At 42.5% G+C, this 27,658-nt stretch overlaps 1 protein-coding gene across 25 annotated transcripts in view; it reads left to right on the top strand.

The window, feature by feature from the left end:
- Positions 1-27,658, top strand: part of LOC118971619 (uncharacterized) — a 605,019-nt gene that overhangs the window by 11,413 nt on the left and 565,948 nt on the right. For 3 of the 25 annotated variants that reach the window (XM_073239446.1, XM_073239461.1, XM_073239462.1), the window contains exons 2-6: positions 11,242-11,394; positions 12,385-12,804; positions 13,370-13,611; positions 19,274-20,060; positions 22,584-22,784. In XM_073239446.1, coding sequence (XP_073095547.1) covers positions 11,242-11,248 — 7 coding nt within the window. In that variant the 3' untranslated portion in view covers positions 11,249-11,394; positions 12,385-12,804; positions 13,370-13,611; positions 19,274-20,060; positions 22,584-22,784. Of the gene's footprint in view, positions 1-11,241; positions 11,400-12,384; positions 12,805-13,369; positions 13,612-19,273; positions 20,061-22,583; positions 22,785-23,289; positions 26,628-27,658 lie in introns of those variants that run through there. The other 22 variants (XM_073239447.1, XM_073239456.1, XM_073239457.1 and 19 more) reach the window with 17 other exon arrangements.

The following is a 27,658-nucleotide window of genomic DNA, read 5'->3' as shown; positions in this document are numbered from 1 at the left end:
GGACCAGGGTGGTGACAGTTTGAGGAGCTGTGAAGCCAGCTCATGCCTGATGCAGTAGTTGCATTGGATTAGCGATTTTGTTATAGCAGCAGTGGCAAAATTTAATGAGTGCTTATGTGCCATGTCTAGGCTAAGTGCTTTTCAAGTATTATAAAATAGGGTCATTCATCTTGAAAGTGTAAGGATGAGGAAACAGACTGAAGCGAGTTCTTCAGATGGTTGCAGCCAGAAGGTGGAAGAACTGGGATTCAGTATTTGGATTTGGCTTGGCCCACACCTCACATCTTTCTCCTATGCCACCCTGTTCCACCCTGATGCACTCTTGGGAGGATAGCTCATGGCTTCACCATGTGGCACTCTCTCTGCAGGATCCCTTTGTGTTTCCACAGAGCCCTGAGGTCAGACCACTTAGTTGAGCCTTCGGGATCTCTTTTCAGACTCCAGCCCACCTTTTGCTGGCAGCCTTTGGATGTTCATCCAGGTTAGGGACTGGGAAGATTGGAGTTCCAAGATACACGGGGGTGAGGCCCAGTGGGAACATGCCAGCCAAGGAGATTTTGTCACGTGGCCCTGGGTCCAGCTCTTAGCCTGGCTCTTTAGCTTCTGGGGCAATGATGGGGAGTCCCAGATGCAGGAATTTTCTCAGAGCTGGACTTGCCAAAACAAAACATGATCTTTTTGCAATGTGAACAATGTGTGGTGATGTCATATACCCTGAGGCTGTTTCCTGTAGTGGGAGAGATTTTGTTTTTATTATGGTATCATTGATATACACTCTTATGAATGTTTCACAAGAAAAACAGTGTGGTTTTTACATTCCCCCTTATTACTGAGTCCCTCCCCATATCCCATTGCAGTCACTGTCCATCAGTATAGTAAGATGCCACAGAGTCTCTATTTGTCTTCTCTGAGCTACACTGTTTTCCCATGACCCCACACACACCATGTGCACCAATCATGATACCCCACAATCCCCTTCTCCCTCCCATTCCACCCGCCCTTCCCCACCCATCCCCTTTGGTAACCAGTAGTCCATTCTTGGAGTCTATGAGTCTGCTGCTATTTTGTTCCTTCAGTTTTGCTTTGTTGTTATACTCCACAAATGAAGGAAATGATTTTGTATTTGCCCTCTTCTGTCTGACTTATTTCACTCAGCACAATACCCTCTAGCTCCATCCATGTTGTTGCAAATGGTAGGATTTGTTTCTTTCTTATGGCTGAATAGTATTCCATTGTGTCTATGTACCACATCTTCTTTATCCATTCATCCACTTATGGACACTTATCTTCCATATCTTGGCTATTGTAAATAGTGCTGTGATAAACATAGGGGTGCATATGTCTTTTGGAATCTTGGAAGTTGTTTTCTTTGTGTAAATTCCTTGGACTGGAATTCCCAGGTCAAATGGCATTTCTATTTTAAGTTTTTTGAGGAACCTCCATATTGCTTTCCACAATGGTTGAACTAGTTTACATTCCCACTAGCATGGTAGGAGGGTTCGCTTTTCTCCATATTCTCACCATCATTTGTTGTTTCTAGTCTTTTCTATGTTGGCCATCCTTACTGGTGTGAGGTGATATCTCATTGTGGTTTTAATTTGATTTCCCTGATGATTAGCAATGTGGAGCATCTTTTCATGTGTCTGTTGGCCATCTGAATTTCTTCTTTGGAGAACTGTCTGTTCAGGTCCTCTGCTCATTTTTTAATTGGGTTATTTGCTTTTTGGTTCTACCTTTCAACAAGTCATCTTATGCATGCTCCCTATAACCCCTAGTTTAGTATATTATTGAACCTCCTTGCTCTTAAACCCTATATTATTGCCTATATTATGGTGACAGCACTTATACAGTTGCTGGTGAGTTATCCATCCCCCCAAAGTTTTCTGTGGTGTTTTATAAACCCTTCTCTCATGCTTCTTACAGCCCTAATCCCAACACCCTGCCTCTAGGTGTTCACTAACCTGGTTTCACTATACATTAGAATTTTTTTTTATATCTTCCACATCTCCACCTAACATGCTTAGTCTTTCCTCTAGCTTCTAAAGTGTCTGAGATGTGATTACAGTGACTGCTTTAATGTCCTTGTCTACTAAGTCTATCATCTTTGTCAAACTTGGGTAAGTTTCAATGGATTGATTTTTCTCTCATATTGAGTCGTATACTTCTGCCTCTTTGTAAATCAGTACATTTTTACTTGATGCCAGACATTATATATTTAACATATCAGGTGCAGAGCGTTTTGAATTTTTATAAATATTCTTGAGTTTTGTTCTGGGAATCATTATTGTACTTACAGAAAGTTTTGTGTTTTCAGGTATTGTTTTTAAACCTTGTTAGGTGGTACCAGAGATTTAATTCAAGAATAATTTACCTCACTCTGAGGCAAAACCCACTTATAATTTATGAGATTCTCCACCCTAATTGGCAGGATCAGGAACTGTATCTCAGTCCTTCAGGTAGCTCTTCCCTCAGCCTTGGGTAATTTCCCGTTGCACACCACATATGTTAACGATGAGTATTTTTGAAAAATCTCCAACTCCTTAAAAACAGACTCTCTGTCTCTTTCACTTCAGTCTTCTTTCCTGAAGACTCTGTATGGTTGCACCGGCCTTCTTATGTTCCCAGTTCCATTTCTGCATCTCAGAGAGAGATTATCAGTCCCCTTCTGGGTCCCTCCCCTTGTACCACAGACTGGAAACTCTTTCCAGCTAATAAACTAGGAGATTGTAAGACTCCTTTTGTATTTCTCATGTCTCTCAGGAACAACTAATTTTTTATCTGATGTCCAATGTCCTGAAATCCATTCTTTTCATGTATACTTTCTATTTTCTTTACTTACTTCCATGTTGGCCAGAAGCCAAAGCCCTCACTGACATCTTATATACTCTCTTTTTCAACCTTGTGGGCTAACATGATTTTGTTCAGGTTTTTACTCTCTCAAATCGGCTTTTCATTTTTACACTACCTATCATTTCTCAACCTAGGACCAAAGCATTCCTTGTGAAACAAAAATTGGGTAATGTTTTACTTTCAAAACCTTTCAGTGCTGCGCTCTTTATAAACATGAACCCTACACTCAGTCTTTAGGCATGCAAGCCCCTCCATGTTCTCCTCCCTTTCTACTTTTCCAGCTTCCTTTCCTGCCTTTTCTTTCATTTATGCTGTGCTCCAGGTGTACGAAACCATACATTTCCTCATTGGAGAGATTACTTCTTAGGATTTGGTCATTTTGTTTCTTATGCCTGAAACAATTAGCCATCCCAATTCATTTTTCCTTTTGAACTCTTATTTATGCTTCAAGACACAGATCATTATTTCCCTCTTTCTTTAAGTCCTTCCAAACTCATCAGAAAAGAGTTTATCATGCTTTCCTTTGTGTAGCCACCAAACTATTACTGCATGCATCTCAGTAGGGTGTACTTTCTGTTTGTCACTGTAGAGATGCAGGCCATGCCTTTTTTCATTTTGGCTCTCCAGCGACCCTTTGGTATGTACAGGACAGTACAAACCGTCATTACTTCTGCTCACCAGATATTCCAGCTCTCCGTCCTTCAGCCATGTAAGTTTGTATTTCTTAGCCCTCTTTTGTGTGGGTGGAATGGTGTTTCTACTTATGGCCAGCAAGTTGTGAACAAAAAGACCTATACCATATTTTGGATGTATCATCTCTGAAAAGAGACTCTTCAGAACACCATTATCATTTCCACAGCTCACAATGCTCTAAATGGTGGCTGGCCCTTCACCTTGGGTTGAGAGTGAGAAAAACATGAATCAGAGATGGCAACTCACTTGAGACAGATATGTAGCATAGTATGAGCAAAAAATCACTTCGATGTTTTAAGCTACTAAAAGGCTACAGTTACTTTTTATGAAGCATCATCCAGCTTATCCTGACTTACACTAACTTAAATTCTTAATAAGTATTCATTGAATGTACAGGACAACTAAATGAACAGATATATCTTATAGTTTCATGAATGTTATATTAAATATTTGAAAAATATGATTCTGTAAAATGGCAATACTTTATGGTCAAATTGTTTTCTAGTTCACATGGCTCTAGTTCATATATGAATTGATGTGCTCTAGGACACAGGGTTTTAAGTGGTGGATACAAACAAGAACAATAAGAAAATTATGAAATTTAAGTTTATTTGATTATACAGAAAAGATCTAATTGATCTTATGATTAAAGAAATTCCAATCAAATTAACAATATTAGAGGTACCTACAGATTGATAAAAAGTACTCTGGTTTGCTAATCTATTAATTATTTTCTACAAGCTGAACACTGACTGAAGGTCATGGCATTAGTTAGGGCACATAGATCTCTTGTGCCCCCATGGGAAAAATCACACAGTTCTTTTTATCATTGTCTTTTACATATGTTGTGCTTTGCAGTTTACAAAGACATTTCATGATCATAATATAGCTTATTTTATTTTTGCATTCAGTAGAGGAAATACATATATTTTTTTCTTGTGTCTATTTTACAATGAGTAAATAGAAGCAAAGAGAAATTAATTACTTTTTCTAAGATCATGCCATACATAAGATCCAGGGACCAAAATAGGTCTGAAGTCCAAATACTTGTTACTTTGTAGAAATAGTTTTCAAAATATTTTATTTTAAGGTGCAGCTTATGGAAATTAATCTTCACACTAACCATAATGATAAAAAGTCCAATGAATTGGTCTATTTTTACCTTAAGCAATTCTATTTATGAAAATAAACCATTAAGAGAGGAAAAAAAAAGAAATCCAAGGGTAGAAAAACATATTTGCAATATGTAAATCCAACAAAAGATAAAGAGCCTCCACAAATCTATTTGAAAAGGACATCAAAACTAGCAAAAGATGGGCAGAGAACCTGAACAGACACATCACAAAAAAGGGCACCCAGATGGCCAGTAACATATAAAAGGCACTTTAGTAACTTAATCATCAGAGAAATACAAATTAGAACAATATATACCTACTCCACTACATTGCAGGATGGCTGAAGTTTATGTAATTATACTAATAATATCAATAGTAATAATAATATAATAGCAAGTGTTGAGAAGCATGTGGAGAAACCAGACTCTCATACACTGCTTGCAGATGAGCAAATTGGTAATGACTCTTTGAAAAGTGTTTAACTCTATGTACCAAAGTTAAATCTATGCATATCCCATGATCCAGAAATTCCACTCTGTGGTATACACTTAACAGAAATACATATAAGTTCAAAATAGAACTATTTATAATAGCCCAAACTGATAATTCCTCAAATGTCTATCAATATAATGGGAAAATAAATTGTACTATATGCAAATAATGGAATACTGCACAGCCATGACAATTATCTACTACTACATGTAACAATACAGATGTCTCAACACAATTTGAGTGGGAAAGAAGTAGACACAAAAAAGTACATACTTTATGATTTCATTTATGTTAAGTTTAAAACAAAACAAATCTATTGTGTTTAAAAGTCAGGATAGTGGTTAACCTTGGGGGTGGTGTATTAGTGAGTAGAATGAGTTGGGTCTTATGGTGTGATGGTAAAGTTCTTCATGATTTTGATGGCTTTTACACAATTATGTAAAGGCTATGAAAACAAATTGAGAATATTAACTCATTTTAGAAGTGTATGTTTATGTGTATTACACTTTAAAAAAAGCTTAAAAAACTGAACTTAATGATCAAAAGATATCTTGTTTTCTGGTATTCCATGTTCAATGGACTTTATATTTCCATTTTTAAGAAGATTGCTAACAAAAAGTGTAAGATAAATTTTAGCCGAAATGAGCAGGCGACGAGAGGCAACAAAGGGCCAGGCACTTTATTTGAGTGCAATTCTCGGGCGATGTTCCTTAGTTTACAGAAATGGAGGCTGGGGAAGTCACACAGCAGGGCAGGCAGTGAGTTTTTAAAGAAGGTAGGGGGAGGCAGAGCTTAGATTTACAGCGGCGCGAGGATTGGCTAGCCTAAGGCACATTTTTCAGGTTGGGAGGGGGCAGCAGCCGGGGACTTTGGCACGTCATCAGTGTCCAACGTGCTCACTCCTCTCTCTGGTGCCTCCAACCTTACATTCCAGCCTTTTGGTCATAATGGGCGATGAATCAATCTGGCTACTTCCGGCTGACAAGGGACGTCGTGGGGGGGAGGTTTAGCATGTAGTTACGTTGCTCTGACTGCAAACATCTTGCCCTGCCTTTCTTAGAGGCTCTCACTTCACCCTGTTTAAGCTCACGGTTTCTGTCTCATTTTCTCTTCTACAGTTAGAGACTCTAGCTGCTGCTAGGGAAAAGGGGCAATGACTGCTCTGGCTGCTTCATGCTGAGAGGGGGCGCAGTAAAGGGTGCAGCTAGATTTCTATCACTGGTCAGTTGAGAGGGCCTCAGAAGGTTGGCGCTTCTATTCTGGAAGGACAAACTTGATGAGATTAAGAATGCATGGCTGAATATGAGAACTAGAAATATGAAGAGTCTAATTGAGAATTATAGCCAGGTATCATGGGGAAACTAGAATTTTGGATTGAGTTTACATCTCAATGACTAGTATTAGGATTTAGTGTAGATAAGACTGCATTATTGAAACAATATTTTTCTCTAAAATTACCTTCATTTTTATTAGAAGTAGTTAGATTAAGAAAATAATTAACAGTTGGCTTGATTATTTGCATAAGTGCAGCAAGAAGAGTAATTGATTACGTGGGATTTTTTAAATGTGCTTTGCTGGAACTTTTTGTAAGGAATTTCAGATTGAACTTTTAAAGGCTTCTCAAGACTAGACAGCCAAGCCAGACTTGCCATCATGTTGTGCTTGCAGTACCTGTACATTTTGGTGAATTCTTTTTTTTTTGAACTTTCCATGACATTTTGAGGTTCTTGCACTTGCCAGGAAGTGACTTTCCTTACTCACCTGGTAAGGCTGCTGGGAACTCTGTTAGCAAGGTACCAGGCCAGTTCTTCTAAGGGGTTTTGTTGGCTTTATAAAGTCAGTCAATCTTAGTTCTTTAAAGCTGTCTGTTCATATCTGAGTTTACGCACGTGTCTCTCAGGTATGACGTTCTAGTCAAAGCCTTGGTAATATAACCAGTGTTTTTAATTGGTCTTCTTACAAGGAAAGCAGATTCTTATTGAACTTGTGCAAATAAACATACCGCCATGAAATATAAAAATAGTTACTGAGAGTTTTCAAATTCTGGAGGGATCAGGTAGAGAGAAAGATAAAGTTTCAATTCTGCTTATAAAGGCAGTCATTTACTAAACTGTTGTCAGCTTAAGAGGAAAAGCTTAAAACACTTTATCAACAACATTTGAAACAAAAAACTACAAAATCATCTTCCTTAGTTCACTTAATTTTATGTAACTAATACTTGTTCTGCTGAAATCTAGTTTTTTACTAGTTTAGGAGTAATAAAACAGTGAGTATAGATGACAAAAGACTTACAAATGACAATGGTTAAAGATCTGATGAGAGCTTACTGTAAGACAGTTGACATAAAGAAATTTGGATATTTCTGTAACAAAACATTTAGTAACAAAGTTTAGCATCATTCTTTTGACAGTGCTTTCCAGGTAATTAATCAGGTAATTATATATCAGATACATAAGCCAAATTAGCTAAATACTTTCTCCAATGAGAAAAAAATTCTTCTGACATGTTCTAGGGGCTCTGGAAAATATCAGAGTTAACTAGAGGTAAAAGCACCTTTTTGCATTTGATTTTGGCAAGTTGTCAAAAGAAAGTTTCTTTGGCATTTGCTTAAATAAGGTTTTAGGTTGCCATGAAGCAATACTTATCCATTTAACTAGAATGACAACAAAATACCTCAAAGACAAATAAAGAAGGTTATACAGTTGTTAGCAAAGTTTAGCTTTTAGTCCTTTTAATATTAAGATCTCATTTTCTTAAATACTCTGACAACTCACTGAGACTTTAAGCATGAGAAACTGCTTTGATAAAACAGAGAACCCTTTGCAATCTTTTAATATTAAGAGCAGACAGTTAAGAAAACTTTGTTTTTTTAACTGAAAACAAAATTCTTAATTTTGCTATGTACTTGATACCGAAACTCATTTGCTTTAATTTTATACAGCATGACCATATTAAATTCTTCTACAAACTTTCTACAACCTTCTTTTTACATTTAGGTTCTCCCTCTAAATAAACAGCTGTACTTTAGAACAAAGTTACTTTCTTTTATCAAAAGACACATTCTTTAGCATGCAGAAATGTTCTCCTTATTACTTTAAGTAGTTTTAATTAGAACTTAAAACCATTAGGTACCTTAATTTTTAGTGAACACTGAGAAGCAGGCTATTGTAAACTGTTACACTAGCATTTTTTAGAGATTGACAAATTTATGAACATTTTATCATTTTTGAAATGTGCTTTACAGCACAATTTCTCATTAGGCACAAAATAAGTCTATATAACTTAGCAAACTTTGAATTTTGGTTACTACAAAAATTCTCAGGCTGTTTGCATATATATACATTATTAAGATGTTTATTTGCTATACTTGTTTACTTATTTTTTAGCAACCATGCTAGATTACTTACAAAACTTTTACTAAACATTAGACAAAGTTAAGCTTTTCTTTAAGCATCTTCTTGAAATGTTTAACAGATAACATCAATTTAAATGACTTTAAATAAGCTTTGGCAGCTAATAACTATAAGGACATGTCCGTTTCAGTTAAACTTAAATTAGCATTAATGCTTAATATTTTTTATTAGATTTTCTGGAAGTTTTAAAATGCCCAATTTTCACAAGTGCTTGTTTTTAAATCAATTTTTATTAATACCATCCGGAGGTAGGAAAATATTTTTCATTTCCACACTTAGACACACAAACATACAAATTGAGATATAACAACTACAGTTATCAACACTTTTCATATAAAAACATATATGCAGACAGACAAACCGATATAAAGACTTGAGTCACTGATATCCAATTGCTTTCCCTCTTCTCAGCTTCCTGTCCATGGCTTCCGGAACTAGAGGGTGGGAGGAGTGTGTTCCAGTGGGGGAAGAGGGCGGTGAAGGTGGAAGGAGAGGGGGAGGGGGTGGTGCAGCCCCCGAAGAGGAGAGGAGCAGGAAGGCAGGGTGGTTGAGGATGTAGGACTTCAAGATGGCAGCAACACAGGGGAGGACAAAGAACTTAAAGATGGTGGCGGAGAGGGGTGGGGGTAGCGAGCTGAGAGAGGTGGGAGACTAAGGCCCTCTGGCGGATCTGAAAAGGAAGAAGGACTGTGCAGAGTAAGAGGCTGACAATCTTTTAACTGGAGATTGGGCCAGGAGAACCTGAGTCGAACACTTAAAGTAAAGTTTTGGCCAGGAACACATAGTCCAAAGCCTGCACATATGGGATTTCACCCCACTCTCCGCTCCGGTGGCAATAATTAATTTTAATTCAGTCGGTGAGGAGGCCAAAATTGAAAGTTCCTTTGGGGGGCCAGCAAGATTTATTGTCCAAGGGATACTGAGGCTCAGCCTCAGAGCAAAGAAAGACTAGCTTCCATTTGCAAACTTCCCAGAACAAATATAGAGTAGCCAAATTAGAAATGAGACACTGCAGTGGGGTCTGAGCCTCCGCTTTTGAGGGCTGGTTCCCCATGCCTGTGTCACCCCCCAACTAATCCCGCTGAGAGGAGTGCCCAGCATCCCAAGTGCGCCAAGTCAGGGGAGACATCCTGGGAGCCTGGTTGAGGGACGTCTCCCACACCACAGGGCCAGGGGCGGGCCGGATGCCCATAGACATCCTGGGGCCTGGGTTAGGGATGTCTCTTGCACCGCAGGGCCAGGGGCGGGCCGGATGCCCACAGACGTCCTGGGGCCTGGGTTAGGGATGTCTCTCACACCGCAGGGCCAGGGGTGGGCCAGATGCCCGCAGAGGGTGGGCCGGATGCCCCAACCTGGACGTAGCTACGATTTATAACAGACCAGGTGAAATGGAGTTAGGAAGGGAAACAGACCAGGGGAAACTGAGGGACTCAACGGAAAATAGTCCACACAGCAGAGAACAGGCTGAGGTCCTGGGTCAGGGAAGAAGGGGGCAGGGCTGCCGGTGGCCGGAAGTGGCCCTGCACTCACATTCCTTCCCGGGATTTCGGCAAATGTAAGATAAATTCTAGCCGAAATAAGCAGGCGATGAGAGGCAACAAAGGGCCAGGCACTTTATTTGAGTGCAATTCCTGGGCAATGTTCCTTAGTCTACAGAAATGGAGGCTGGGGAAGTCGCACTCAGCAGGGCAGGCAGTGAATTTTTAAAGAAGGTAGGGGGAGGCAGAGCTTAGATTTACAGCGGTGCGAGGATTGGCTAGCCTAAGGCATATTTTTCAGGTTGGGAGAGGGCAGCAGCCAGGGACTTTGGCATGTCATCAGTGTCCTATGTGCTCACTCCTCCCTCTGGTGCCTCCAACCTTACAAAAAGAAAAGCAAATAACTTAGAATCTGACATTTCAAGGAGCCACATTCAAGAATAATGAAAATCCAATGCAGTGGTACATGACATCAAAATGTGGCAAAAACGTAGGCCTGAAATGTGAAAACACTGAGGCTTTGTTCATAATTCTAATGTAAAGTATGTTTGGACAATACATTTATTTAATAGCCAATTGATATTGTAATGGTCTGCTAGGTAAAAGCATGACACCAATTATAAAAATTAAATTATTATTATTACAGTCCATTTGTTCTCTCAGCATATTATAAAGAGGTCTCAGAATACAGAAACCTAGGGCTGACAAGTGCAACTTTACTGGGGAAATTAAAAACTATATTCTGACAAATTACTTAAGAATATTATTTGTTTGTAAAAGTTTGATTGTTCTTGTGCTCCTAGTAATAAGCTAATGAAAAAATGTTTTGTATGGCTCCTTGGAAAGCAATTATTCTTTAATGCCTACTGTGTACCAGCACTAAGTAAGTATTTGTCTAGCACACAACAGTGAGTCTGATACATTTTGTGTTCTGAGACACACTGACAAGTAACAAGATAACCATAGTCTCAGCCAATCCCAGGCTAGCAGGGAAGTGATAGATGCATTTGACTTAGCATTCGGCATATTTACTATTGCATGGAAAGGCAGAATACATGAAGTTTAATTTTACTTCAACAAATGTTTGTTGAATGCTAGATGAGCCCCTCACAGTGTTTCACTGTTGTTTTTGTGGGTTTTGTTCTTCTGTTTCTTTCTTCACAATCCTAAATAAGAAATACGTGACCTGTGTTCCTACAGAGCTTAAGTCTCGTGAAGAAGACAGCTAAACATGGCCACAACGATCAGAACGCAGAAAAGGGGCACTTAATCAGACCTGAGAGAAGAGGATGGTGGAGGCTTCTTTCAAGGATGGCACCGTGGAGGGGACCCTGAACAATGAGCACGAACAAGGTCAGGTAAGGCAGGAGTGAGGTGGGGAGAATAAGTGCATCATACACAAAGAGGACACTGTCTCACAAGCTGAAGATAGCATGGCTAGCTGGAGAAAAGAAAATATTTGGTATGTCAAGGAGTTAAGAATCCAAGGTGGTGACCAGTGAGGTATGAAGCTTCAGAGATAAGAACAAGGTGAAGGTACCTTGAGCTCCTCCCAAGGAGCAAGGAATCATTGAAGTTTTTTTGAGCAATAGAATGTCACCATCAGATACATAGAATGGTGAAGATCATATTGGCTATTTCATTGTAAAGAACAGGCTGAAGGTTAAGAGACAAAGGAGAGGGAAATGAGCATTTAGAAGCTGTGGGTACTGCAGGTCACAAAGGTCTGCAACCTGGATCATAGCCCAGGGCTGTGGGGGCCACTATTTGAATGAACTGGAAAGAAGGTTATGAAATCTATAAAACAGTGTAATTAAATAATCAGGTTCTAAGGGGAGAGACAAGTAAAATAAGGGCTTTTTCTCTAGAACTAGGCAGATATTAATGATTTTTACCAGGATTCAGAACATAAGACAATGTGTACTTTGGCACTGGCATCGGAGGGGAATGATAGTGAGTTTTGTGATGGGTCAGTTCAGTGATACCCTGAAAAATTCTAGCACTCCATAGGGTCACATTGCCAAACTAAATTGCTTTCATAGATGCACAGGTGTGAAACCATGAGTAATTAGAAGGGGCTCTCTATCTCTATTGATATCTCTTGAAGAATTTTAGGAAAGATTATTTAATTACCAGAAATGACATTTCTCAAGATCACTTTTCCATGCCTAATTTCATTTACTTGACGGCAGTTCCGAAGATTATTACTAAGCATTCCCCTACATGCAACCTGAAAAGTTATTCTCACTTTTACTCTCACAGCACCTGCCCCTTAATTCTTTATCCTCTAGATAAACTTCTCGGTTTCCTTTTGCAGTTTTCTTATCTCCATTTATTTCACAGGGATGCTGCACGGAGAGGGGAGTGTGGGATTGATGCCCGCGCCCTCCGTCGTTGGGGGCAGGGACCGCTCCCAACCAACGTCGCACATGCTCGTCCCGCCGGCCAGGGCCGCCCGCTTCTGGTGCCCACCATGCTTCTCTCCAACAGTGTGCAGCCACCTGCAGCAGAGGAAGCATTCTGCTTGTGCCCGCCCGCCGGTGTCTCCACTCCGCTGCCAAGGCCTCCCGCTGAAGCCGCCGTCGCTTGCCAAAGCCCTGCGCTGCCTGCCGGTGCCCTCCAACAGCGACCGCCCGCGGCCTCCTCCCGCCGGCTCCAGGGGCCCCCCTCGCCAGGGACCCCCCTCGCCAGGGACCCCCCTCGCCAGGGACCCGGCACCCTCTTCCTCACGCAGGCCTGTGCTCCTCGCAGGGGCAGCTCATGGTAAGCGGCCACCTCCAGGGGGCGGGCGGCGTCAGGTCGGGGAGGGATCGGGTGGGGAAGGCATCCGCTGCGGGAGGCTGCAGGCTGGGCCGCCTCGCTGCGGGGTCTACAGCTGGGGGCAGAGTCCAGCCTGCCGTCTGCAGGTGCACCCTGAGAGGCGGCGGCGGGCAGTGGGGAGTGGGGTCTGCGGTGGGCTGCAGCGTGGACGGGCTGCCTCCGTGGGCGGCCGTGGCGTCCACAGCGGCAGGAGGCGCAGATGTCTGTGCCCGGGGTGGACCTCCGATGTTGCAGTGGGCAGGTGCACAGCCAGAGGCGAGGGTGAGGCGGCAGCGGCGGCGGTGGCCTTGGCAGTGGGCGGGCAGCATCCATGGCTGGTGATGGCGTCGGTTGGGGGTGGAAAGTGGTGGTCGTGAGCGACAGTTGGCGGTGTCGGTTGGTGTCGTTTGGTGTCGGTTCCGGGATACGGGGGAGGCAACGTCATAAGGGGACGGAGTCTGCCCGCAACGGACACCCAGGCCCCGCCAGCCAAAGCCAACGGCTCTGACGCCGCTTCCCCCCACCAAAGCGCAACCACCGACCCCGGAGCCCTCCCGCCTGTCCCCGCCAGCTGGTGCCTCCCGCTGACACCTGCCCCGGACGCCTGCTGCCACCACCGCCCTCCAGTGCCTTCTTCCCGCTGATGCTGACCTTCACTGACGCCCAGGGCTCCCCGCTGCTAGAGGCCCTCAGACTCCTGCCTCTGCCAACAGAGGCCCCCTTGCCAGGGACCCAGCAGGCCTCGCCAACTTTCAGCAGCTTCAGCTCATAGTAAGTAGCCACCGCCACGTTGGCTTTTTTATCAGGGAGTTTGGGGGTGTTGCTTGGGCCCTGGAAGGAAAGTGAAAAGCTGTGTGTGGGCGTTGGAAAGCCATGGGCAGCGCATGCACCTACCCAGCCAGGAAGGTGACCAGGTCTCATCTGGGAGCTTTCCAGGCCCGCCAGCTTCTCTGACTGCAGGTAATGGTTCGGGCCCACTGCAGGTGGGCACGCAGGCATGGGCACTGCGAGGGTGCATGCGCCGGGGCCAGGGGCCCTCTGTGCTCCCAAACGGGGCAGCGCGTAGGAGTTCAGGGGATGTGTCAAGGTCCCTGCAGCTGCGTGGCTGCGGCCTGTCCCCCTGGTGAGTGCGTCGCGGTGGTGTTGGCTCCCCTCCATGTGTGTGTGGTAGCTTTTGCACATGTGGTTGTGTGTTGTGTGTTAGAGCACTGTGCGTCCTGGGACAGTGTGTATCTCTGGGTGCCTGTGCACTAGGAGAGCTTGAGGAAGGCAGCTGGCTCCCCACAACCGCCTAGCAGAGAAGTCAGATGGGGAGACTTTGGGGCTGGCTGCTGGGGAGATTGACCTCAGCAGGGAGGTCCCTGGAGCATGAATAGTCACAGGTGAGAGCATCCTTCCCACCCCCTTCCACGAGGCAGGTTGCTTGCAAATCAGGGCTTCCCCTGTGACCCACCCTTCCTGCCTCTGAAAGAAGCTGTCTGCTAGAGTGGACTGTCCCTTCTTAGTGGAGAAGCCCAGTGGGTTAGGTTCACCCTCTTAATTTTTGTTTTCCCTACGAGGTCTCCACAGGGAACAACCTCGTCTGTCTAAACTGAACTCATGAAAGTTCTACTTGATCCATTTCAGCAAACATCTTGCTGCTCTCTACCTCCAGGGTCACATGAGGCAGATAGGTAACTCCTTTTAGCATCCTTAGCAAGCCACCATTCAGTGTCCTTCCCAGTGTTCATCCCATAGCATTACAGAGAGCATAGCTGTTCTCTGAGAAACCTCCATCCTGCTTTCCATGGTGGCTGCACCAACTTGCAGTTTCCTCCCAGAGCTGCAGGTAGTTTTAACAAAATTACTAATTTTTATTTTAACGTTAATATCAACCATTTTAATTCTTGCATTCCATGAGCATGAGATGCTTTGCATTAACTTGTGTCACCTTCAGTTTCTTGCCTCAGTATCTTAGCATCTTCAGAGTACAGCTCTTTCACCTCCTTGGTTAGACATTCTCCAGATCTCTTACTACTTTTGCTACAATTGCAACTGGGATTGTTTTCTTACATTATCTTTCTGCAAATTTGTTTTTTATATATTTCTGTATATTCATTTTGTATCCTGCAGTTTTACTGAATTCATTGCTTAATTTTAATCATTTTTGTTGGATTTGTTCGTGTTTTCTAGATAGAGTGTCATGCCATCTGCAAATAATGGCAATTTTACTTCTTCCTTACCAGTTTGGGGAACTTTTTTTCTTTTTCTTGTCTGACTTCTTTTTCTTTCTGATTGCTGTGGCTGGGACTTGAGGTACTGTATTGAAGAAGTGTTGAGAGTGGACATCCTTGTCTTGTTCCTGATCCTATAGGAAACATTTTCTGCTTTTCACCATTATGATTTTGGCTGTGGGTGAGTTCTATATTTCCTTAAAATATTGAGTCATGTTCCCTCTCAACCCACTTTGTTTTTAGAGGTATTTATCATGAATTGATATTGAATTTTGCCAAATGGTTTTTTCTTTATGTTTCGAGATGATTGTAGAGTTCTCACCCTTCCTTTTGTAATGTGGTGTATCTCATTGAATGATTTCTTGATAACTGATGTATCGTTGCTTCCTTGGAAAACATCCCACTTGGTCGTGGTCAGTGATCCTTTCAATGCATTTTTTAATTCCATCTGCTCATGTTCTATTGAATATTGTTCCATCTATGTTCATCAGGGCTATTGGGCTGTAATTTTCTATTTTTCTGGTGTTTCTTTTTTTCTTGGTTTTGATGTCAGTGTAATGCTGGCCTTGTAGAATGAATTTGGAAGTGCTTTATTCCTCACATTTTTGAGTATATATATCAGCCCTTGTCTATACATGTTTCATAGAATTGTGCTGTGAAGTCATTTTGTGATGGGCTTTTTTCTTTGGAGTTTTTTTTATTATTATCAATTCATTTTTGTTATGAATAATCAATCTCTTCAGATTTTCTATTTCGTCCTGCTTCAGACTTGGGAAAGTGTTGGTTTCTAGGAACCTATCCATTTCTTCTATCTTCTAGGTTGCCCAGTTTATTGGTGTGTAATTTTTTCTAGTAATGTCTTTTAATCCTTTGTACTTACGTAGTTTATGTTTTAATGTCATCTCTTTCAGCACTGATTGTGTTTGAGTGTTCTATCTTTTTCTGATGAGTCTCACTAGAAGTTTATCATTTTTGTCTCTCTGGAGAAGCAACTTTTTTATATTTTTGTAATACTATACATCATTTAATTCTGCCTTTATCATTTTCTTCCTTCTCACTTGGTGCTTTCTTTGTTCTTCTTTTTCTAATGCCTTTAGAGGTAATTTTAGACTGCCTATTTGAAATTTTTGTTTCAGGAGGTAGTCCTGTATTGCTAGAAATTTCTCAGAGGGGCTTTTGCTGTGTCCTAAAGATTTTAATTTTTCTTTTTCTATCTTTATTCAGTTTTCAGGTATTTTTGGTTTTCCTCTTAGTGGTACCTGTTGCCCCATTGGTTGTTTAGTATCATGCTGTTTAGTCTTTATGTATTTGTGTGTTTTTACAGTTTTTTCCTGCCTTTAATTGATTACTAGCTTACCTTCCACTGTGGTTAGAAAAGATGCTTCATAGGATTTGACTCTTAAGTTTATTGAGATTTGGTTTCTACCTAATGTGTGATATCTTTTGGAAAGTACACATTAAAAAATATGTATTGTTTGTTTTGGGATGGATTCTTGTGTATATGTTGGTTAAGTCCATCTGGTCTAATAACTTGTTCAAAGCTCCTGTTTCCTTCTCAATTTTCTGTATAGATCGCCAATTCTTTGATGTCCATCTATAGGGTGTTATAAATTCCCTGCTATTATTGTATTACTCTGTTTTTCTCCCTTTGTTTGTTCATATTTGTTTTATATGTTTAGACACTCCTCTGTTGGGAGCATAGATCTTTATAGTTTCTATGTCTTCTTGCTATGTTGATGGCTTTATTGTTATGTAATGCCTTCTCTGTTTGTTATGTGTCCTTTGTCTTAAAGTCTTCCCATGTTTGATAGTAGTATTGCTTCCCATCTTCTTTTTTTTTTTTCAGTTTCACTTGCATAGGATATTTTTTCCCATCCCTTCACTTTTAGTCCGTTTGTGTCCTTAAATGAAGTTCATCTCTTGCTGGGAGCATACAGATGGTCTTGTTTTTTCATCCAATCAGTCACCCTGTGTCTTTTGATTGGAGCATTTAGATTCTTATATTTACAGTGATTATTGATAGCTCCATCCTTATTTTCACTTTGTGAATTGTTTTATTTTCTTTGTAGTATTTCTCTGTTCTTGGTTATGACTATAGTTTTTTTTTAGTATCGCGCTTGGATTCTTTCTTTTCTCTGCATCTCAGCTCTAGGTTTTTAGCTTGTGGATACCATGAGGTTCACCTATAATATCCTAAGTGTACAGCAGCCTATATGAAATTAATTTCAGATGCATTCTGATGGTATTAAGTTTTTACTTTCCCTTCTCCATGCTTCATGGATATGATAGCACATATTCATGACGATTCCCTTAACAAATTTTTTAAATAAGTTGAATCTTACTTGTTTTGTCTTTTTACCTTCATCCTAGTTTTCAAGTTATTGTTTTACTACCTTTGCACTGTGATTGGTCTGGAAAGTGAAATTAGTATCCTGTGATAGTGTTCTACTACAACACCGCTTCTCCTTTTATGCTTAAACAAGTCCATTTAACTTTATTTAAAGTTTCATTTCAGTGGTGGTGAACTTAAGTTTTGTTTTTCTGGGAGACTCTTGATCTCTTCTTCAGGTCTGGGTGGCCTTCCTGGCTAGACGGTCCTTGATTGGAGCTCCCATTGGAGAGCATGACGGGGTTCCCCTCGCGCGTCACCAGCATCTTTTCTCTTGCTGCCTTTATGACTGTATCTTGAAACTTTCACACATTTTCATTATCAGGGTCTTGCTGTGGCCTGCTTGGGTTTCTCTTGTCTGGGGTTGTCTGTGATTCCTGGGCCTACACGTCTGTTTCCTTTCCCAGATCAGGAGGCTTTCAGCTATTCTTTCTTCAAATGAGTTTCTGTCTCTTCTCCGTCCAGGACTCCTCTGTCATGTGAGTGTTGGTGGACTTGATGTTCTGGTTGAGATCACTGAGGCTGTCCTCATGCCACGAGATCACCTTTCCTGCCTGCGGCCAGCGTGCATGCTCCCCTCCACCCTGTCCTCTGGCTGCTGCACCACTCTGCCCCCTCTAATCCGCCATTGACTCCCTCCAATGTAGTTTCCTCCTCAGTTACTTTGCTCCTATTTCCTGTCTCTTTGTTGAAGTTCTCACCAAGCTCGTCCACTCTCCCTTCAGGTTTCTTGAATATCTTTGTCCCTGTCACCTTGGACTCTGCATCAGATAGGTGGCTGAAGTCCATTTCTTCTAGGTTTTTTCTCCTGTTTTGTCTTGTTCTGTCATTAGCATATTCCTCTTGTTTCCTCCCCTTCTTGATTTCCTCTGTTTCTGTGAATTAGCTGCCTCTCCCAGTCTTGAAGGAGTGGCCCTGGGAGGGAGTGTCTCCTGGGTAGACTGCATGTGCCTGGTGGGTTTGGATGGTGGGCTGGGGCCTTGCAGGTGCTCTGCCCTGGGGCTGTTCTCCTGGGGTGGCTGCCTGTGGTACAGGGGGTTCCGAGGCCCCGCACAGGGAGCTCCCTGGCTGGTCTGCCAGAGCTGATGCAGGTGCAGGCCCAGTCTGTCCCTGTGCACTCAAGTTGCCTTGGTGGCCCTGCTGGTTCTCCAGAGAGCATGTGTAGTCACAGGCAAGGGAGTCACCTTTTGGGGACATCTGTTGCTGGAGTGAGCCAGTGGTCTCTGGGCTTGCTGAGGTGGCAGCCAGCTAGGTTGCTGGGAAACTGCTCCCCTCTCTGCTGTAAAGGTGGAGAGGAAGTTCCAGTGCATTTTGGCATTTGGATGTGAGTGGGTCAATTTGAAATAACATAGTAGCTTTTAGAGCTGTTTCTTTCTATTCATATGAAAAAGGTGCTGAACAAAAAGGAGTTGGGTGTTGGTGGCAGGAATTCTAGGAATAGTGACATCTTTGCATTTCTGTTGAATGGAGTGATTCTGAAGTAATTTTTTATTTTTTACTCATGTATGAAGGTGGTAAGGTCAAATTAATCATGTTGAGATGAAATGATGTAGTAAATAAAGCCCCTATACCTTGGCCTGGTGTGTAGGAGACACACCATTTTGCGGTTATTTGCTTCTCTGTATGGGTTATTGCCTTAATTAGCTTCACGGTTCAGAGTAGTCCAAACCACGTTTCAAGCAAAACCCATCTGAAATTGCATAGAAACACTTGGCAGGGTATTCTCAGAGGCTAGTTGAAAATTACTCTTTGTAGACACTGTTTGTTTGCCAGTTGTTCATTCTCTCCATCGGATGTTCCTTTTTTATTTTTGCATTTCCTGTGATTGCAGGCTGACAAGTGCAGCAGAGGGGTCACTGCTGGAAGAGCCTGTGGACTCTTTAGGGGCTGTGCCCCGTGCCGAGCCTCTGGCTGATGCTCTGTTCATCCTGCAGGTTCTGTGAACACCTGATGTGCTTTGTAAAGGGTTCTTTTGCTCCCTCAAGCTCAAGGGGTCCTTGTCATCGCCACTCAGAGCCATCACCTGGATAAACACATTCAAGGTCATATGTATAATTACTGACCTGCCCTTCCAGGTTCCTTCCTGAGAGAAGGGGGCCAAACCAGGGTGCTGGGAGCAAGCAGGGGCCTGGCCTTGAAGCAGGACCTGGCTGGTTTGCTTAGAAGCTGAGGTATGAGCAGAAGGCCCTGGGGGGGCCTGGGCCACGGCCAGGGCATGACTGGGCTGTGTCATGGGAAGGGACCTGAGTGAGGTGTTTTCCAGACATGGATCAGGGGACGCTCTGAGAGAGGTCCTGCAGGAGGGGGACTGGGCAGCTTCTTCCCTGCTCCACAGGTCCCGCCAGGTGCCCTGATGGCCTCACTCGTGGCGTGGCCACCTCCCCTCCTCGAGTCTCAGTGGCAGTGTGGCTGTGGGCCCTGTTTCCCAGACAAGGCTGAGACTTAGGGGAGACCCTAGATATTGGAAACTGAGTCAACACCTTAAAAATGTGTGTAAGTTGTGTTCCTAGTGTTCCTAGAGTGAAAAGTACAGAGGTGGATGAACACAGATGTACCTGCCCTGTAATTATGAGTGAAACATTGGAAATGGCTCAAGAGTTGACAGCCAGGACTGCTGGGTAAATAGTGAGATGTGTCCCCTGGGAAGGAGCGAGTGGAACAAGACTGACTGACTGCATGTGTCGCCTGTGGGGCCTCAGGGTGGAAGAGCACATTCCCTCACCCCCATCACACACCCACTCATCAGGCATGAGTGCACTTAAAGGCAAACCCCTGGAATGATCGACGACATTCGTTATTTGCTGGTAGGACTTTGGTAGAAAGAATGTATCTTTTCTTATTCTTATTTAAATCATTATTTCACTAAATTAACATTAACTGTATAAAGATAAAAAAAACAGTATGCCTTACTAAGCATAACATATTAGAAATCAGTGGAAACATTTCTAATTTTAATTTTAATTTTAATATGTACATGAGGAAAATTTAAACATTGTATATGCAGGAAAGAAAAGAAAAGCCTTTAAAGGTGTTTCACTAGCCCAGACATTTCCCTTTTGGTTTCTGACTCCCGTTTCGTACATAGAAAAGCAGTCCTTATCCCAAGTTAATGAAAACTTAATTTAATATTGGGGCTTCATTTTCTATCCATCCTCTTTGATCCATCAGGGGTCTTTCTTAGTGAACTCTGTTATTTGTATTAAAAATGAAAGAATTTTTAACTTACTCTCCCCATAGCTTTTATAGCCAGACACCAAAGGCCACATGTTGTATGATTCCACTTTTACGAGAAGAGTGAAATCAGTAGAGACAGGAGGACGATCAGTGGTTGCCAGGGACAGTGTTGGGGGGAGTGAGGAGCTCCTGACTCATAAGGACAGGATTTGCCCCTGATGAAGATGCTCTGGAATTGGCTAGTGCCATTGGTGGGGCAACACTGTGCCTGTACTTCCTGTCACTGAAAGGGACAGTGTACCAGAATCTGAGAGTTAAATGTCATGTGAAGTGTACATTGTAAGACAAAATGGAGTAAGCCTATGCTGTCAGATGAGAACACAGAGGAGGAGACTGCATGCCCAGGGAGGGAAGGGGCTGCCCTGGTGCTGCGCCTGCACCGCCTGCTGCCCCAGGGGCTGGGCTGCTGCTGAGCTGCTGTGGGCCGGGGTTCTGGCCCTGGCGCCTGCGTTGGGAGCTGTGTCCTGAGCCTGCTCTGGGTCTGAGTCCAGGGGCTTGTGTTGAGTAGGTGCCTGTTCTGAGCTTTGTGTGTCACAGGAGAGGTGACTTGGAGGGTCCCTGGCCCTGAAGGCAGGGCTGGTGGGTTACTTCTTTTGGCACGTGAGCTGTGGTGGTGAGAGCTGTGGTGTGAGCCTGCTCTGGCTCTGGCCTGCAGCTGGCGTGTACTTGTGTTCTAGGTTTGGGCCTTGGAACATATGTGACCGCGCGCCGCTTGAAAAATCTGGTCATACAATGTCAGTGCTGTCCTACCTGCTCACTGTGACCCGTGCTGTCTGTCCTTCCCTCTCATGGGACCAAGCCTCCATGTCAGGACCCGTGATGTAGAGGCCCCCGTGGCCGAGCAGTGAGGGAGCCAAACAGACGCAGGGACACAGGTGTCACCCCTGCTTACACCCCCGCATGAGCTCAGGCACCAAGGGAACCAGGTCCTGTCTGGGTTGGCCTGCAGCCCCAGCTCCTGAGAGTCTGCCAGAAGCTCCCAGCTGAGATCTGCCAGATTCCTGGTCCACTGAAACTGGGAGGGTAAATGTTGGTTCAGCCCTGAGTCTGGGGAAAAGTCCCCTGGCAGCAGCGGTTGGTGGCTCCTGCTGTCGTCCCACCCCAGGCCCTGGCCCGTCCCTCCTGCCCCTGCTCTCCTGCCCACCCCCTCCTTGTAACCTCCACTCTGGCAAAACTGCTTCTGTCTCCACGTGTCTGCAGGTTGTGCCTCCTGCCAGGCTAACTCACTGGGATTTGTGCAGGGCTGCCTCCACTTGTCCCACTGCTGAAATCGAAATGGCAGCCCGGGTCAGCCTGCTCAGCTCCATCTAGTGTAGCTGGGGACTCATTGTGGCGCTCTGCTGTTCCCCTATAGAGCACTTGCTCTTCTCATCCATATGGTGGTGTTTTTGTGGCTTTTGTCCATCTTCCCCGGTGACCTCTCTCTGGGACCTTGTTGGTTCTTCCTGCCCTGGTGCACCTGAGTACTCAGGGCACAGGTGCTGACTGAATATGGGAGTATGCGCTCTAACCTCTCACGTTGCTCACTTTGTTGTTTTCATTAGCAGCAGTGGTAGTAGTAATATTTGATCAGCACTGTCATCATTTTTAGGCATCAGTATTTTCATTACATACACTGTTTTGGATTCTAAAAAACTTCCTGCCTGGATGTTGATGAGGGTTCATATAACTCACACTTTGTGTGTTGACTGCAAGTTTTGCTACTTGCAGAAAGGGTGTTTTAGAAGAGGTGGTTCTGTTTTTTCCTCCTATAATCCTGCGCTGACCTTGACTGCCGGCAGGGGGCGCGAGAGTGATGTCTGGAGTCCTTCGGTTTCCCCTATGGGCAGGAGGGGTAGCGAAAACCAAGTCTTTGTGAGGCAGGTAGAGCGCATGCGCCTTCCTTCAGGGCTTACTCTTCATTCCAGAAGGACCCAGTGCCGAGGTGCCTGCCAGGCCTTGGCTCCAGGACAGCACAGCGGCAGGGTCTCCATGAGAAACACACCCCCTTTGTGTCCTGAATGCAGAGGAGGAGGCTGGGCCGCTGCTTCTCCAGGCCTTTGACCTTCAGCTGCACACCAGAGCCTTCCCTTCTGTGCCATCCCCCGTGGCTGACTCTATGTCTTCAGGTAAGGAGACTTTCACTGCAGGTGAAAGTTTTTCTGTTTCCTGGCAGGTTCTGTAGGGAAGGGGCTCAGTGGGTCAGATTCCCAGGGTGCTGTCGGGTTCATTAATGACTGAGGATGGTTTTGTGTGAGAAATCCCTGCAAAGGTTCAGAGGGAGGGAAACACAGGGACAGCCGCGTAGTGGACACACAAGATACTGGGACCTTACAGCTGTTTAGGGTTGGGGCATGGGGTGTCCCTGGCATGGACATACAGAACCCTCAGTGAAAAGGCAAATTTGAGTAGTCTGTACACGGCTTGCTTAATTTTTAATAGGTGTTATTTGCTATAATGTGAAAGTGTTTGAAAAACTATGGACAGAGAGGGGTTGTAGTAAAATACACTATTTTAAGCTTCAATATTCTGAGTTTCTGAAATGCACAATTTATTATAATTTCACATTCTTGGCTTTCAAAGAAGATAAGTGATCTGTAATGTCTTTAAAATATGCTTCTTATCTTTCTAAAGTGCGGTGACAATATGAAATACTGAGAAGTACTGGCTCGTTGAATATTTCTTCCTGGATTCCAGTGTGATTAGTATTGTTAAAAACTGATGAACCCAAGCTTCTACCCAACTTTTTTGAGTGTAATAAAGATAATACCCTCAGTTAGTTTGAGATGATCAAAACCCAATCGTTATTCTTAAAATACCAATCATTGCATACTGCTGAAAATCACAAAGGATGGAATACCTGAAAACGTAAACATGCAGAATAGTGAAGAACCAAGATCATGACTGCTTTTGACAATGAGATACATTCGTTGCACATGCATTCTTTTGCCTATTAAAAATGCAAATCTGATGGCATTTAGTTGAATTTTGTATGTTTCCATTCAAGTGATAACATGATGGTATCTGTAGTCTTGCTGTTGATTATGATCCACTTTCTATTAAGAATTGATATGTTTAGTGGGAGGTTTTTCATTTTTCACTTCTGTACTTTATGTTTATTTCTAAATTCAAGTATAATCCCATGTCCTGTTAAAAGCTTTCCATTCCTCCAGTATAAAAATTACCTCCTCACTTGAGTTGTAAGCAAGGTGGGAGGCCTTCTAAAGGTAGGCGTCCTTACATAAAGCCCGGATGTTTTGTTGGAGGGCCTCATTAACACCCTCCACTTGGTTCGCAGTATCATCCCATCATGATAACTGCGCAAAAAGGTGCTGTCCCTGTGCCCTGTGATGCTTCTGATGTTGGTATAGTGTATTTTCCAGTTTGGTTTTTGATTCCACATTATTTTTAACTCACAATATTTGAATTAAAAAATGTGTGCTCTTGATTCACATGTGCTTACCTACCTGTACACTGTTAGTATCTGTTCAATGTATATTTTGCATTGGGTGGTGGCTGATGCATTTGATCTTGATAATAATTGGGTATTTATAAGTATACTTAAAGTACTTTCTAGGACAAAGCTGAAAATATCCCATCTGGTGATTCAATTCACAAAACGTGTTTATCCATTTGTATAATATTTTTAAGCTTATCGTAGTTTGTATCTTCAGATGATCAGCTGAAAAAGGTACGAATTGGGCGTGATGATATATACAGAGGAATAATGGCTTCTGACTTTTAGTGCAAACTCCAGAGTTGCTCATGTGTAATAACTGTGACCATGAGTGTTTTTCTGTCAGCATTATCCCTTTACTATTTACTAATAATTACTGCAGGTACACCCTGTCCATGTTTTCTTTCCTTTCAGTGTAGTCAGTACAGCGTCTGTGGTGATTGCAGTGTTCTTACATAAACATACATTGTCCTCTGACATATTCATGCTGGGCTACTTCTCTTGTGCAATCAGAAGTGTATGAAAAGTATTAGCTTTTTATATTCTCAGTTGTATTTTGGATCTAACCTGATTGCTTTTTTTTTTTTTTTGAGAGGGCATCTCTCATATTTATTGATCAAATGGTTGTTAACAACAATAAAATTCTGTATAGGGGGGTCAATGCTCAATGCACAATCATTAATCCATCTCAAGCCTAATTCTCGTCAGTGTCCAATCTTCTGAAGCATAACGAACAAGTTCTTACATGGTGAACAAATTCTTACATAGTGAATAAGTTCTTACATGGTGAACAGTACAAGGGCAGTCATCACAGAAACTTTCGGTTCTGATCACGCATTATGAACTATAAACAGTCAGGTCAAATATGAATATTCGTTTGATTTTTATACTTGATTTATATGTGGATCCCACATTTTTCCCTTTATTATTATTATTATTTTTATTTTTAATAAAATGCTGAAGTGGTAGGTAGATGCAAGATAAAGGTAGAAAACATAGTTTAGTGTTGTAAGAGAGCAATTGTAGATGATCAGGTGTGTGCCTGTAGACTATATGTTAATCCAAGCTAGACAAGGGCATTAAAACATCCACGGATGCAGAAGATTCCTCTCAAAACAGGGGGGGTGAGCTTCTAAGCCTCACCACTGTTGATCCCCATTTTCTCACCTGATGGCCCCCCTGCGACTGTGCCTGTCTTAGGTTGTTCCTCCCTTGAGGAATCTTACCCATCTCTGGCTAACCAGTCATCTTACGGGGCCATACAGGGAGATGTAAAGTTGGTAAGTGAGAGAGAAGCCATATTGTTTGAAAAGGTTAGCTTTTTACTTCTTTGCAGATTCATGCCCTGTGGCTTCTATGCCCAGCACTTGTCTCGAGGTATCTTTACCACCTGGAGGAATTATGATACTCGGTAAATTCAATATGAGGCACGAATTCTATATAAGAGTTGTAATTAGGAAGGAAGAAGAAAAGCTATAGAGGTAGCAGATGGAAGAAAACATGGAAAGATTGATTATTTCTTTGACATATCTTCTTTTAGAGTAACTTAAGCATGTGTAGGTTTTTTTTAAATTTTTTATTGAAGGGTAGTTGACACACAGTATTACATTAGTTTCAGGTGTACAACACAGTGATTTAACATTTATATACATGATAATTCTAGGTACCAGCTATCACCATACCAAGTTGTTACAATATTTTGACTATATTCCTTATGCTATACATTACATCCCGGTTACTTATTTATTTTACAATTAAGTGTGTACTTTTTTTTTCTGAGGGCATCTCTCATATTTATTGATCAAATGGTTGTTAACCACAATAAAATTCCGTATAGGGGGGTCAATGCTCAATGCACAATCATTAATCCACCCCAAGCCTAATTTTCGTCAGTCTCCAATCTTCTGAAGCATAACAAACAATTTCTTACATGGAGAACAAATTCTTACATAGTGAATAAGCTACATGGTGAACAGTACAAGGGGAGTCATCACAGAGGCTTTTGGTTTTGATCATGCATTATGAACTATAAACAGTCAGTTCAAATATGAATATTCATTTGATTTTTATACTTGATTTATATGTGGATACCACATTTCTCTCTTTATTATTATTATTATTATTCTTAATAAAATGCTGAAGTGGTAGGTAGATGCAAGATAAAGGTAGAAAACATAGTTTAGTGCTGTAAGAGGGCAAATGTAGATGATCAGATGATCAGGTGTGTGCCTATGGACTAAGTATTAATCCAGGCTAGACAAGGGCAGCAAGACATCCACGGATGCAGAAGATTTCTCTCAAAGCAGGGGGGATGAGGTTCTGAGCCTCACCTCTGTTGATCCCCAATTTCTCACCTGATGGCCCCCCTGCGACTGTGTCTGTCTTAGGTTGTTCCTCCCTTGAGGAATCTTACCCATCTCGGGCTAACCAGTCATCTTCCGGGGCCATACAGGGAAATGTAAAGTTGGTAAGTGAGAGAGAAGCCATATTGTTTGAAAAGGTTAGCTTTTTACTTCTTTGCAGATTTATGCCCTGTGGCTTCTATGCCCAGCACTTGTCTCGAGGTATCTTTACCACCTGGAGGAATTATGATACTCGGTAAATTCAATATGAGGCACGAATTCTATTTAAGGGTTGTAATTAGGAAGGAAGAAGAAAAGCTATAGAGGTAGCATATGGAAGAAAACATGGGAGTATTGATTATTTCTTTGACATATCTTCTTGTAGAGTACCTTAAGCATGTATAGGTTTTAAACTACTAACTAACTTGCACACACATATTAACATAATTGGAATATGATGACATAAACAAAGCAAATCTATAATTACCAGCCATCTCCAGTGAAGCCAAGAAAACCAGTTAGGCACCCAAGGCATTTGTGAGAATTTGTCTATAATATGATGGATATTGTCCAACTGTACTTGAACAGTCTGAAAGAAATCAGACAAATTAAAGCAACCCATTTCTGGGATCTGTTCACATCCCATATTTTCTTTTAACCATAGATAGTCCGTAGTCGTAAGATTTTGGAGTGCTAAAACTTGCACCCCTCCCAACTCCTGGTTGAGTTCCAACAGTACAGATCCACTCAAATTTGTTGTCTCACTGTATGCACATGCCAGCCTAGACATCTCCCTCCTCATTCCAGTGGCAAGTCCAGGAAACGGTGGGATGGACGCAGCCACAACCGCAGCATCGCCCGGATCCCTATGGAGGCTTTTTGATGATCATCCCCCGGCACGAGTCCTCCAGACAGTGCTGATGCCGGAAGCTCCTCCTCATATCGTATCTTAGTTCATTTTCTGGGTAGCCAAGCTAGGCCTTGATCTTCTGCATAAAAACAAACAGACCCTTTGCCCACACTTTGACATACCCTCTGTACCACTGTGTAGAACTCATTGGAGGTCAGCACACAGGAACTGCTTTTGTATTTTTTTTTATTTTTTATTTTTATTTTTTTTATTTTTATTTTTATTAAGAGAAAGGAATATTATCAGAAAAGAGTACCTCCATAGCTGATCATCTGACACCTTTTAAGTGATCAA

The sequence above is a fragment of the Manis javanica genome, chromosome 6, assembly GCF_040802235.1.
Source record: "Manis javanica isolate MJ-LG chromosome 6, MJ_LKY, whole genome shotgun sequence".
Classification (NCBI taxonomy): domain Eukaryota; kingdom Metazoa; phylum Chordata; class Mammalia; order Pholidota; family Manidae; genus Manis; species Manis javanica.
The sequence above is the reverse complement of the archived record's forward strand: the minus strand, read 5'-3'. Positions and strand labels throughout refer to the sequence as shown.